Consider the following 12,618-nt stretch of genomic DNA (forward strand, 5'->3'; position numbering starts at 1 on the left):
TGATATATCTTAACCATAATGTAACACTAATCTCAAAGGATATGAGTTTTTAAAGCTTTATTTTTTAACTATGACCAGGAAATTTAAGTATTATATCATTTATGTGATAGTTCCTGACTCAAAGTAACCAACTAATTAAAACCAATTTTAAATAGCTGTACTTGCTTTAATAGAAGATGTATTTATGACTTCTGAATTAAGTCAACAATACATAAGACTGTAATTGTTTTCAGTTATGATTTTAACTCCAGCAGCAGAAAGGCCTGTACAGTAGGAAACTAACTGATTGCTCATTGGAAAAAAAATATTTCTCAAAAATCCATCCATCCATCCATCCATCCATCTTTCAAAATAATAACCAAAATCCCCTTAAGTTCCAGGCACTGTGGATCTAGAATCAGAGACCCTGTTCCTACCCTCATAGAGCCCAATTTGGGCTTTCACACTGAAGATTGCTACTGTTTTAGAAGATAGAGGTGGCAATGCTTTTAGCTGCCTCAGACTTTAAAATGAAGCAGTGAGCCCCCTGTGATCTTTATGTCATCAAAAGCCAACTTCTTTGGGAAAGTTTGGGTTATTCCCAAAAGATAAAACAAAGGGCACACCCCTTTTGCAGGCAGTACCATGTGTGGAAAGAACATTTCACTTCTCTTACCAGGGAACGTGTCTTTTAAAAATCTTTGGAAAAATCCACATCCTGAAATCATTTGATTACTCTGGATTTAAAATGGGATTTTGCTCAGTGGCAAGAATACAAATTCGTCCCCACAAGTATGGCTTCTGCGGTAAAAGGCACATGATGACTTTGAGCGCGAGTTTATCTAGACGGTTGATAAACAGGGCCACAAGACAGGATTCATCAAATTCCATTCTTGGAGATTTCCCTCCCTCTACCTGAAGAATTCCAGCGTGACTTGCTGAATACCTAGCTGGAGGAGGTTACCAACGGTTTCAAGCACAATTTGTGCCTGTTTTTATTCCCTGCTCACTAAGTTATGTGCTGTTAAATATTTCCATAAGACTGTCAAAATGTAAGCATCCTGAGGTTTACATAGGCCACACCATTAAATAACATATATGCACAAAATTTTAAACATTGTTTTCCAGCAATGGTAAATATTTTAGCTAAGTAAAAACTGAAGCTTGAAATGCAAGAAGCATTTAAATGATTCCTTTCTGTGCCAGAATTCGTCTTTTCCCCTGTGCAACCCGGGCTGCTGGGATTAAGGCGACCCCAGGGAGCTCAGCGAATGGTTGTGGGTTATGAGGTGTAGCACGAGCTTGGCGACAGCGTGCCACCCAGCCTCAAGAAACCCAGCCACGACTGGAACCCAAGAATCAGTGTGTTCACTTTGTGGTCAGCTTCACATTTTTTCCCCTCCTTGAAAAAAAAGCTGCTACAAGTCAGGCCTCTCCCCCACCCCCAAGCAGTCACGAGGTGGACCAAGGGCAGAGCTGAGAGACTGCAGGGCTGGCCCAGCAGGGGGAGGCTGGCCCCCTTGGGTGGGCAGGCAAGCATGTGGGAGTTACAGGTCTTTCAGTTCCTCAGCGTGAAGGAGGGAAACAACCGGGGCTGCAGGAGTAGCAGCCACAGCACTGGCGACGTATTGTGCTGTCACTTCAGGAAGAAGGAAAACCCAGAACAAATTCGACGTGGTTTTCACCACACGGTGATTGCAGTCCTATTCAAGGATGTCACAGTCACGCCACCCACTGAGCAGACCTCAGATGGAAATCAGGCCTCCTTCAAAGTGTCTCAAGTCACTGCCTATCCCCTAACAGACTAAGCCAAGGATTTTAAAGAAATGCAGCCCTGCGGCCCTATCTCCTTTGGCTTTCTGGTACCTCTGGTTTCTCATTTACTAAAGAAAATTGCCCTCAGCTACAGGTAAGTCTAAGTGAAGCCAAGATGCTCTCCCACCAAAAATAAAACTGCTCTTAAAGAAGCAGGCCAGGCAATGCACCATTTCTGAGATTTGGGTCACTGTTTATACCACGAAAATTTGATCTACAAAATTTCAAGCAAGTGCAGAGAAGGAATGCAGAGATTTACACTCAGGGACTTTTCTCCACCTTCAAAAGATCCAAGCTTGAGTGCTTTGTTATTATAACACCATCCGAATTTCTAAGATCCATTTGGACTTTTGTGACTGGGCTTTGAGATTAAGATTAAAATGTAAACATTTATCACCTATCACATTGAATGGGGATTGGGGGTAAGAAAGGGTAGAAGGAGGGGTTTTCTCTTTGGTTTTGCCAAACCAAAACCATGGAGCGAGCCACGTATGTATGTATGTGTCCTATTTTGTGGGAGGATAGTACAGCTTTAGTTCACTAAAAAAAAAAAAATTTCAGACTTGTGGATGGCATTCACTCTAATTTTGAACAGTAACTTTGAATGTCAACCTGTTGACCTACAGCAAGACAGAGACTGAGAAATGGCTGTCTCTTATGGAGGGGAATGTTCAAACTGACTACCAATAAATTAATCAGTAGCCTCTTTAGGAGCATGACTGTAGTCTAAGAAGAAGAGTCCGAAATTTTGTTCAAGGCTAGCTTCTTTCCCCAAATCATTATAGTGCTGGCCAAATATTACTGAATGTCAGATACAGCGCTTATATGGTTTTGATATGAGGAAGAGTCAGAGTAGATTAGAAAATACAATTGCCATTATTTCATACTAGTTTTCATGCCCAATTTCCAGTGAAACTTTATATAATTTTAATTCTCATGAAAAGAAACTGCTGAAAGCATTGGGGATGACTGGAACAAAAGTGTCCATTTGCTATAGGTTCCTATGGGTTCCAGGGTTAAATTTCTCTTACTCTGAAAATGGCACACTGGCATAGTGAAAATGAGGGTACACACATCCTTGAAAGACGAGGAGGATGTAGCCATGCCAATATGAATAATATCCCCTTCAAAACAAAACATATAAAGTCCAACAATGACAATTATTGTAGTCATTCACCAGGTGACATACAAAGAGCAAACAATTCAATAGCTTTAAAAATAGTTTATTTCTTTCCTCACACATGTGAGCCTTCTGACCATTATGCAAGGTACCACAAATTAAATAAAAACTTATATTAGAATACATTTGTCTTACATGATTCAAGATAAAGTGGATTTTAAAAGCAAACGGGTGCCAATGAAGGGAGTGGGGAGGGGATTAGGGCAGGGACCAGGAAGACGGGGCATGTGTTTTCTACAGTGTTGACGGAAAGAGGCCCGAATCAGCACATGTGCATCTGATGAGCAGTTAGCCCAGATTAGCACACCCAGGAGAGGTGCTGAGTCTCACAGCTCCTCTGTCTATGTAATAAAATCCCAAAAGTACTTCCCTAAAGTACAAAGACTTCTCCCCAGTAGTCTTGGTACCAGTAACAAAATATGATTATTAAACATCTCCAACGTGGTTTTCATTACAAAAAACATGTTTCACATAAAAGCTTCATAATATAATCCAGAGACAGAATTAGTGCATATTTAAAATCTGAAGCCAGGCTGGCTATTTCTGATGTTTTCACTTCTTCCAGTGTTTTTAATTTTTATAAATATGCACCCAGTTTCCTAGCAGTTTAAACATGCACAAAGCACTTTGCTCTGAGCACCATGATAGCCGTTCCGTAGCCTCTTTGAGACTAAAATCTTAATCCAAGGAGAATAGCTCTAATTTTTATTCAGACTTGCTCCTTCCCCCAAATCATGTTCGTGTTGACCAATCCCAGCAAATGTCAGATACAAACAAAGGTTTGTGAGCAGAGGCCCAAAGAATAGTTATGAATAATTTTACAATGATTTGGTTAAGATAACACACAGAAAAGGAATGCTTTCACCTTATAAAAAGCCTTGACTTGAATTTAAACAGGAGATGGAAGTGAAAGGAATGAAACGTTGCTTCAGTTCGAGATGAGGTGTGCTTTACCGCAGTAACAACAAAGCTACACAGTATCCCAGGGGTGGTCTGCCTACGGGCCTCCACTGACAACTTCTGAGGTAGATGCTGATGGCTTAAAGAGAGGTAGGTAAAGTCCAAATTTGTTTTCAATCCCCGCAAATGTGGCAACTGCCAGTTTGTAGCCCCCAACGTGATCAGGATTGGGAGCAGGCAGTGTGATCCTCGACTTAGGAACTGGCTCTGATCCCACGGGTTTCCTAAAAGAAGGGAAAGTAGAGTGAGAGTCTGAGTTTGGTTTTATTATTTTTTTAACTTAGTAAAAACAACATTCAAGAACTGTTAAAATCTGCATCATAAAGGAGTTGTCGCATTCCAGTCAGCTGTATATTTCCCTTTGAAATACGCTGGATAACATGATTTCAATCTTTCCCTCCATCTTTTCCAGTTCATCATAGGCACCAGACTGACGTACCTTCCTCAGTGACAACTGAGTATCAGAAGCAGCTGAAATTTCACTGCAGCTTTAGCATGATACTTACACTCCTCCAAAATCGATGTAGAACCATCGCTGTAGCAATTCATACGTCAGTAAAGTTACACCAAACTGGGGTGAGGATCGAAACACGCGAGCTTTGAAAAAAAGGGGAGAAATATGAGATAAAATTAAATTAAAAAAAAAATTTACCTGACACCAAAGGTTTAGTGAAGAACAAATTATTTCCATACCACCAGCTCCTTTCCACAAAGCTTTTGGGCCTTCTTCCCGCAGAATCTTCCTAAAGCAGTCTATCACTCCGCTGTAAGTGGTTTGGCCAGCCCTAGCGGCCACCTGTAATCGTGTCTTGATAACATCAGCAGGGGTCACTAAGGATGCTGCAGGCATACCTGCAGGAAAGACAACACCATCGCGGTCCGGTCACATTCTCGCTATATAAAAATAACTGTGCTGTGAACTGCTGGCCGTGGAAGGAAAGTTAAGAATCCCATGGAATCAAATGCCTCTTTCACTGTCAGCTCTGGGGAGTGCCGCTGTGACCATCACGTCTGCAGTGATGGAGGCTCCAACACCTACAGACACTCCTCAGCTCCCCTTCCCCAAATCACAACCTCCATTTGTTATGCTTATACAGTCTTCTTAAATAGTCTTAAGGAGTTTTTTTTTTTATCAATAACACTACTCCAAGTGGCTGAGAACAAATGGAGAAAGTTTGTGAGGGTGTGTGCTTTCCTGTTGAAATCAGAAACTCACAAAGTTATTAGGTCCGATTTTTCAGAGGTGAAGCTTGTTACGCGTTTCCTCTTCATGCTTTTCCGAGGCTGCTGGCAGTCACAGGAGGTGCCTTCTCACACACATTCAACCACCCCCACCCTCCAAACCCTCACCTCTCCAGTTACACCAGAAGAAGACTTTACTGATAGCTGAACAAACACCGTGTGTGTATATGTGTGGGGGTGACAGAGGGGGAGACTCCCACAGATAATACTTCAGGATTCCTTTTTCCTAAGACTGACATGTCCAGAAAAAATATTTGACAGAAAGCTTAAAATTTATACTGGCCGATAATCAATGAAAAAGGAACAACAACAACAACAAAAACCCTCCCAAAATTACCAATGGGAAATTTTTCTACAGTCATTTTATCCAAAATGGGGCAGGCCATGTTTAGATTTTTTAAAAGCGAGACTGTACTCAGAAGACACTGTCTCTTATGGTTTTATTACTTTTCCATTATGAACCTATTCCAAACCAAATTGGTCAAATGCAGATGCATAAATCTCTTTTGCTTTTTTTAAGGCTTAATAATTCTGTAAGAATTTCTGTCCAAACCAGCGTGGTCTGGCTCCCAACTCCATCTCATCCTTCTAACAGACAGCTTTAAAGTTATAGTGTGTGCGTGTGGGTCTGGGGAAACCCACATAGGACACGTTTGCATTTATATTACTAAGCTGTATCTCTTCCATTTTTACTGAGCTCAAACATTCATCTTAAGGAACAGTTTTCATAAAATGCATCACATTTTTGCATGTGAAAAAGCTCATTTTATAGCCAATGTTTCACTGGATAAGTCATAGTGAATTTCCTATTAGCTTTTGGAATTATTTTAACTTTGAGCCAGGAATTTATCCTCCAACATAATGGAAGGAAACATGAAAAATGCTTAGAAACCCACTGTGTTGACACCACCGATTTTGTTTTACTTCCTGGTTTAGAAAGAGTTTAGCAAGGCTGTCAGCTTTAGACATGCAATCAAATCCTCCTTACAACGGTGGGCAGGCGTGTCCGAGTGTGACTGTGAAAGACATACAAGCAATAAAATGGCTAAAAAGTTTCCTTCAGTTAGGGTAGTTTTCATAAATAGTTCCGTGCTATAAAAAAAAGAGAGAAGTATGGGGGGCAGGGAGGAAAGACACTGATTAGTGGAATAAAAATGCCAAAAGAAACGCGTAAAATGTTTAGTAAGTTGTCTGGCAAAACTGTGGTGTGTGTTTGTGTGTGTGGGGAGGCGGTGCTGGAAATGCGGCAGCATGCACATGACTCTGCTCTCTCTATCCCCAGTTCCCCTCTCTCCTGGGACGACAGCTGCTAGGGCCTCAGAGGAGCTGTGGATATCCCTGTGGACAGGGGATTTCTAGTGTGGAGATTTGCTAAGCTAACCTGGAGAACAGCATCAGGCTGCTCCAAAGCAAGCCCGGGAAAGCAGCATCTACCAGAAAGACCATGGTCACCAGAGAGCTGTCGATTTTTGAGGCCAGGCTTGGCAAAGACTTCAAGAGAATTTTCCTGGTCTCTGCTGGTTTCCAAAAGGCTAAGACAATGCTGATCAAGAGGTCAAGTTTCCTCTATTCCCAAATATGAGGGAGCAAGAGGAGGCTACGAGACAGCAAGGCTTCTTCTAGGTTCCTCAACAGGCAGGGGACTGGCAGCCTACCCGAAGCTTCAGTGATGAGCGAAATGAGGAGACCTTGGGCCCACCCACTACCTGCAGGACAGGAACAACTTGGGGTGCTCTCCAGCCAATAAAAAAAACTATAACTCTTTAAGGGTGCCCAACAACTAGAGAGTAGAAGTTCATTTACAACAAAAAGCAGCATGACTGGCAAAGTGCAACTGTGGAGCGAGTCATCCTTACTTTTCATAAGCATCCCATTAGTATTTGTAGAGAATGGCTTCTCTGTTTACAGGATAGAAAGTTATCTATCTACTCTGCATCAAGGTTAAGAGTTTTCCAAATTCCCTTTGCATCCTTATCTATATTATCTAGTTGATGTATCAGCTTCTAAAAGAAGTGTAAAGATTCTCATGTGGAATGAGAGAATATCACATTCTTGTCATACTTTTAAATTGAGGTTTTATAAGACAAGATTCCGTTGATAATACAGAGAGGTTGATGACAATGTATCTTCTTAGTGAATTTTATCTTTTATAAGTGTGAAATATGCCTCCATGCTTCTGAATGCTATTTTTAAATTCTGAATTCCATTTAGTTTGACATTAATATTGCTACACTTGCTTACTGCTAGTATTTTCCTGGTACATATTTTTCAATCCTTTCTCTTTCCATCTTTTTATGTCACTGTTTTCTCAAACTTCAGGTGACTAGATTTTCTTTTGCAACTCGGCTAAAAGTGTTTGTTTTTACTAGCGGCATTGAATCCACTCAATTGTGGCTGTTAGACTTATTTCTGCTATCCTATAATATGGTTTATTATCTTCTCTGCTTCTAGTTGTTTCCCTTTTGATCCCTTTCCTAATTAAATTTATTGAAATATTACATGCATTTATTACATAAGTGTAATATTGACAATGTGTACAATTAATTAGCATTTACATCCTTCATGTATACCCAAGTTAGCAGTCATTTAGACTGAATCTCAGGTTTAACTTTTATTTGCTGTTTCATATATCCCACATTTCCCTTTCTTAAATTCACTTTTCATTTGGCCTCAGAGAGGTCTCAGAGGGGGAACCTTTGAGTCCCGGCATAGGAGAAACTAACTTGAGTTCTGCCCTCCCTCCTGAATGCCAGTGTGCCGGGAACATAATTGAGGTTCAAGACGTCCTCTGGCATTTTGAAGGTATCCAGTATTGCAGGTGAGAAGGAATCTTCTATCACTGATTTGTTTTCTGTCCTTTCCTTATTACTTCTCCCTAGGGAACTCCTATTAAATACATATTAGACCTCCTGGATTAATCCTGCATGTCTCTTACATTTTCTCTTATTTTTCATCTTTGTACTTTTGCTCCATATTCTAGAGTTTTGTTTTTTTTTCCATAACTTTATTTTCCAGATGTCTAATTTGGTCTTGAATCATATCCATTCTATCATTCAGACCATCTATGGATTTTTAATTTTGGCAATCCTTTTACTAATTTTCAAGAAAGCTTCCTTACTGATTGTTCCTTTCAAATTCTCTCTGAGGACCCTAAAAATAGTTCTTAAAAATTCTCCTCTGTTTCCTGAATTGCCTGTTTTCTCTGTAATTCTTCTGTTTACTTACCTTATTGCTTCTTGTTGTCTGAGGACCTCTGGCTGTCTATTGATATTCAAGTTCAAAGGACAGGCTGATTACTATTGTGGACGGCTTCCACCACACCCTAGGCCAGGTTCACCCACAGGCCTCTCTCCTGAGTGGGAAGGCTGTCTGTGGGCTTTGTGAAATGGGGTAGGCCTGTTAACTGGATGCAGGGACTAAGCTGGCTATCAGGGTGGGGATCCTCCAATTGCTGAAATGTGGAACACCACTCTGGGAGTAAAAGCAATTATTTCACACCTCTCTTGGTAAGAGCTGCCATTAGTTTATTTTTTTCATACATCTGTGGTAAAGGTCTGGAATTACCTTAAGCCTTGCCCTGCTTTGTTTCAGTTCCTTTTAATTGCCCTCTCCAGGCAAGTAGTCCCTTTCTTGAGAATACAGCTCTGGGCTTTAAGCCTGGATTCAAGTATTGCCTGAAGCTCCATGTACTGTAAAAAGGAGGAGAGGACCAAGCCGGCCCTTCCTGAAGTAAACGCAGTTCTTTAACTCGTATTAATGATTTACCCTGAAACCTCCACCCCCACCCTCCAGGCATTCTATTGTTCACTGAGAGGTTAAAATTCTCTGGTTCGGCTCTTACATTAATAAAAGTAGGTTTTTCCTGCCAGTGTTTTGGGCTGTGGCAGCTCTCAGTTCAGTTTCAGAGTCAATACATTTCTGTTTCCTGTCTTCTGAGGGCTGGGGCTGATATTTTCTACTGCCAATAAGGTGTTTTTAAAAGTGTATTTTCTGGTATTCCGGAGGAGAGGAGAGATGGATGAATACGCTCAGGCCATTACCTTGATCCAACCTCTCTTTTACTTTTTTTTTTTAAGGATCTAAGAATTGCTTTTAACTTATCTTAAGCTTTCTGTCCACATAATTAGCAAATTTGTGCCTTTGGTACTTTTCTTCTAATTCTTCCAATATGTTTGCGAAAACCTCATGATCAGTCACACACATATAACACTTTCATATTTGTGTTTTGAACAGCTTTTCAAGATAGTCTTGAATTACAACTCAGTCTAAGCTATTTAACTCAAAGACAAAACGGTCTCTACAGCCTGACTTGTTCCTCTAGCTCATCACTCTGACAACTAAGATCATCTGGCATGATAGAGCGACTACTCTATGAAATTTGAGGAGTATTAGATAGCTTTTATTTGATATTATCCTTATACCACATTGAAATGCCCTTCATTAGTCAAAACGCAATATGTTCACCAGAGGGAATGAAAATTTGGTTTCTTAATTTCAGGCTCCTTACTTCAGCCCTCATCTTCTGACTTACCCTTTGGCTAATGAACATAAATTCAAAATATCGGTTAGTCTTACTCTATCCTGTGAATTAATGGAGTGGTGTACTCAGTATGTAAAGATATTCCCAGTTTATAACTAGATACATAAACCTAAAAAAAAAATCCATATTCTCTAGGTTTTGAGATACCAACAACCACCTGTTAAAAAGTTGCATATTACTAAAACAATCTAACTTCAAATCAAATTTTTGGAAAAAGATAGTACTTACTGAATAATTGAAATTACTATCAAACATAGAAAGCCAAATCATTTAATTGTAGGTCCACTTTATTTACAATAAAATTGTTCAAGAAAAAATATATGTATTCTGTGTAAGAGATCAATTTAATCATAAAAATTCTATTTTATATAAAAATGTATATTTTATATTAGATATAAAAATACATATAAAATAGTCATGAGACACTGCTGTCTTATAATAGATAAGTTAGTGGTCAGTTATTATTCATCATAGCTTATTCTGAGATAAGCTTTTCTCGTTTCTCTTAATGACAACAAAGATCACTTTGGCCCTGGACATACTTCCTGGGATTCTGCACATACTCCATCAGTGTGTGTCCTCTCCCTAGGAAATGCCTTTTCTCTCACTGGTACCCACAGAGGGAATGTGGGGGCCTGATCCATCTTCCACCCAACAGCCCATCTAGTAGGTGCATTTTTGTGCTCGCTGCCCTTCTTGACAGTGTTGCACTGGGCACGCTTCTGAGCAAAAGTCTTCTTGCCCTTCTCCACAATGAATTCAGCTCTCTGGCCAAGCATGCCAGCAAGGTTCTACAGTCTGCTTCCTCCCATGACATCAGTTAACTGCTTATAACTGGATATAGATTTTTATGTTCACCTTATAACAAAATACATTACGAATCTTTCATATTAATTTTGATACATTTTTAGGCATTTTAATTTGGATTTTCTAGTAAATAATCATTTGCAAATAATGATAGCTTCATTTCTTCTTTTCTAATATTTATGCCTCTTACTTCTTTTTATCTTCACTGCATTGACTGGAACCTCCAAAATAAGGATAAAAAACACGGATGACAGAGACATCCATGTCTTATCCCTAACTTTAATGAGAATGGTAGTTACAACATTTGCCAGTGGCTTCTAATATCTGTTTTTAAATTAAGAAAGTAGCTTAGTGGGGCCGGCCTGGTGGCGCAGCGGTTAAGTGCGTGCGCTCCGCTTCAGCGGCCTGAAGGTTCACAGGTTTGGATCCTGGCGTGCACTGACGCACCGCTTGTCAAGCCATGCTGTGGCGATGTCCCATATAAACTAGAGGAAGATGGGCATGGAAGTTAGCCCAGGGCCAATCCTCCTCAGCAAAAAAGAGGAGGATTGGCATCAGATGTTAGCTCAGGGCTCATCTTCCTCACCAAAAAAAAAGAAAGAAAGTAGCTTAGTGCTCATTACATAGTTTATATAGATTTGCAGAATATATAAGTCCATCAAGCTTTGTAGTTGATCTGTTCTTTGAAGAAGAAAGGAATATGACAAATTGTGTCTTATATTTTTTCCAGCCTACAGGGAAGAGTAAGATGGACAATAAAATGAAAATGAAAGTAAATGTTCTATAGCAAGTGCGGCAGCTAGCTCTCAAAATGGCCCTCAATGATCTTCATCTCCTGGTATTCACAGCTCTGCCTCTGTATCGTCTGCTGGCACATTACATAGGACTGATCAGTGTAACCAATAGGGTAGTGTGAAAATGTAGGACTGTGACTTCCAAGGCTAGGTCATAAAAGACATCGTGGCCTCTGCTTTGCTTTCTTTCTCTCACTCTCTCTTTCTCCCTCCCTCCCCCTCCCTTTTCCTCTCTCCTCTGCCTCCCACTCCCTCTGCCTCCCCCCCCAACCTTTCTCTCTCTCTCTCTGATCTTGCTGGGGGGGCATGAAGCCAGCTACCATGTCACGAGGACATTCAAGGTGACCATATGGCAAGGAATTGAGGCCTCCCACCAATGGCCATGTGATTGAGCCATCTTGCAAGTGAACCCTCCAACTCTGCTCAAGGCTTCTAGAGCCCTGGCTGCCATGTGACTGCAACCTCACGACGGACCCAAAGGCACCCAGATAAGCTGTACCCAACCCACAGAAACTGTGAGATAATAAATGTTTGCTGCTTTAGGCTGGTTAAATTTTGGGGTAATTTGTTATGCAGCAATAGGTAACTAATACAGAAGGTATCCAGAAACCAACTGTGAAAGACAAGGATGGCTATAGGGCTAAAATAACAGCAACATGGGGATATAAAGTAGCTCAAACTTTCAAGAATAATGTGGCAACACCTCAAAAACAACCATACTTATTACCAGCAAACTCATGTTAGCGTATCTTTTTCTCCAAAGAAAATGATCAAAAAAGGGGGAAAAGCCTTTAAGCACAAAGATGTTTTTTTCACAATACCATATATTTAAATTGTTTTGAAAAAAATTTAAGTTATCTCAGATTGAGAATTAGATAAATATGCAGCAATTAAAAACTATATTTACAAAGTTTTAAATGACATGATAAAATTAATATTATTGTCAAACATTTAAAAATACTTATTGTGTGCCATGCACTTTCTTGGATCTTTACGCCTATTAATTCACTTAATCCTCATATTAATCTTATGAGACTAAGATTTGTTTTAACCCCATATATAGATGGAGAAACAAGCAGAGAGGGATTGAATAATTTGCGCAGGTCACACAGTTTTAAGTCTGCAAACTGCAATTTGAACCTGGGTAGTCTGACCTCATAGCACATGCCATTAACTATTTGCTGTGATGGCTACAGATGCTTCAGATATGATATTAAGTGAAAACCACATATACGTGTGATCACAACTATGTTAAAAACCATTCAAGGGGGGAATATTAGCAAAAATGTTAAATAATTATC

General features: G+C 40.0%; 1 protein-coding gene across 3 annotated transcripts in view; it reads right to left on the reverse strand.

Moving 5' to 3' along the window:
- Positions 1 to 3,001: 3,001 nt before the first annotated feature.
- Positions 3,002 to 12,618, reverse strand: part of SLC25A13 (solute carrier family 25 member 13) — a 192,639-nt gene continuing 183,022 nt past the window's right edge. For all 3 annotated transcript variants that reach the window (XM_087422872.1, XM_087422758.1, XM_087422808.1), the window contains exons 16-18: positions 4,628 to 4,786; positions 4,441 to 4,531; positions 3,002 to 4,158 (exon numbers count right to left, since the gene is read on the reverse strand). In XM_087422872.1, coding sequence (XP_087278998.1) covers positions 3,972 to 4,158; positions 4,441 to 4,531; positions 4,628 to 4,786 — 437 coding nt within the window. In that variant the 3' untranslated portion in view covers positions 3,002 to 3,971. The remainder of the gene's footprint in view (positions 4,159 to 4,440; positions 4,532 to 4,627; positions 4,787 to 12,618) is intronic.

The sequence above is a fragment of the Ceratotherium simum genome, chromosome 1 (genome assembly GCF_057802395.1).
Source record: "Ceratotherium simum simum isolate JZ-2026a chromosome 1, ASM5780239v1, whole genome shotgun sequence".
NCBI lineage: Eukaryota > Metazoa > Chordata > Mammalia > Perissodactyla > Rhinocerotidae > Ceratotherium > Ceratotherium simum.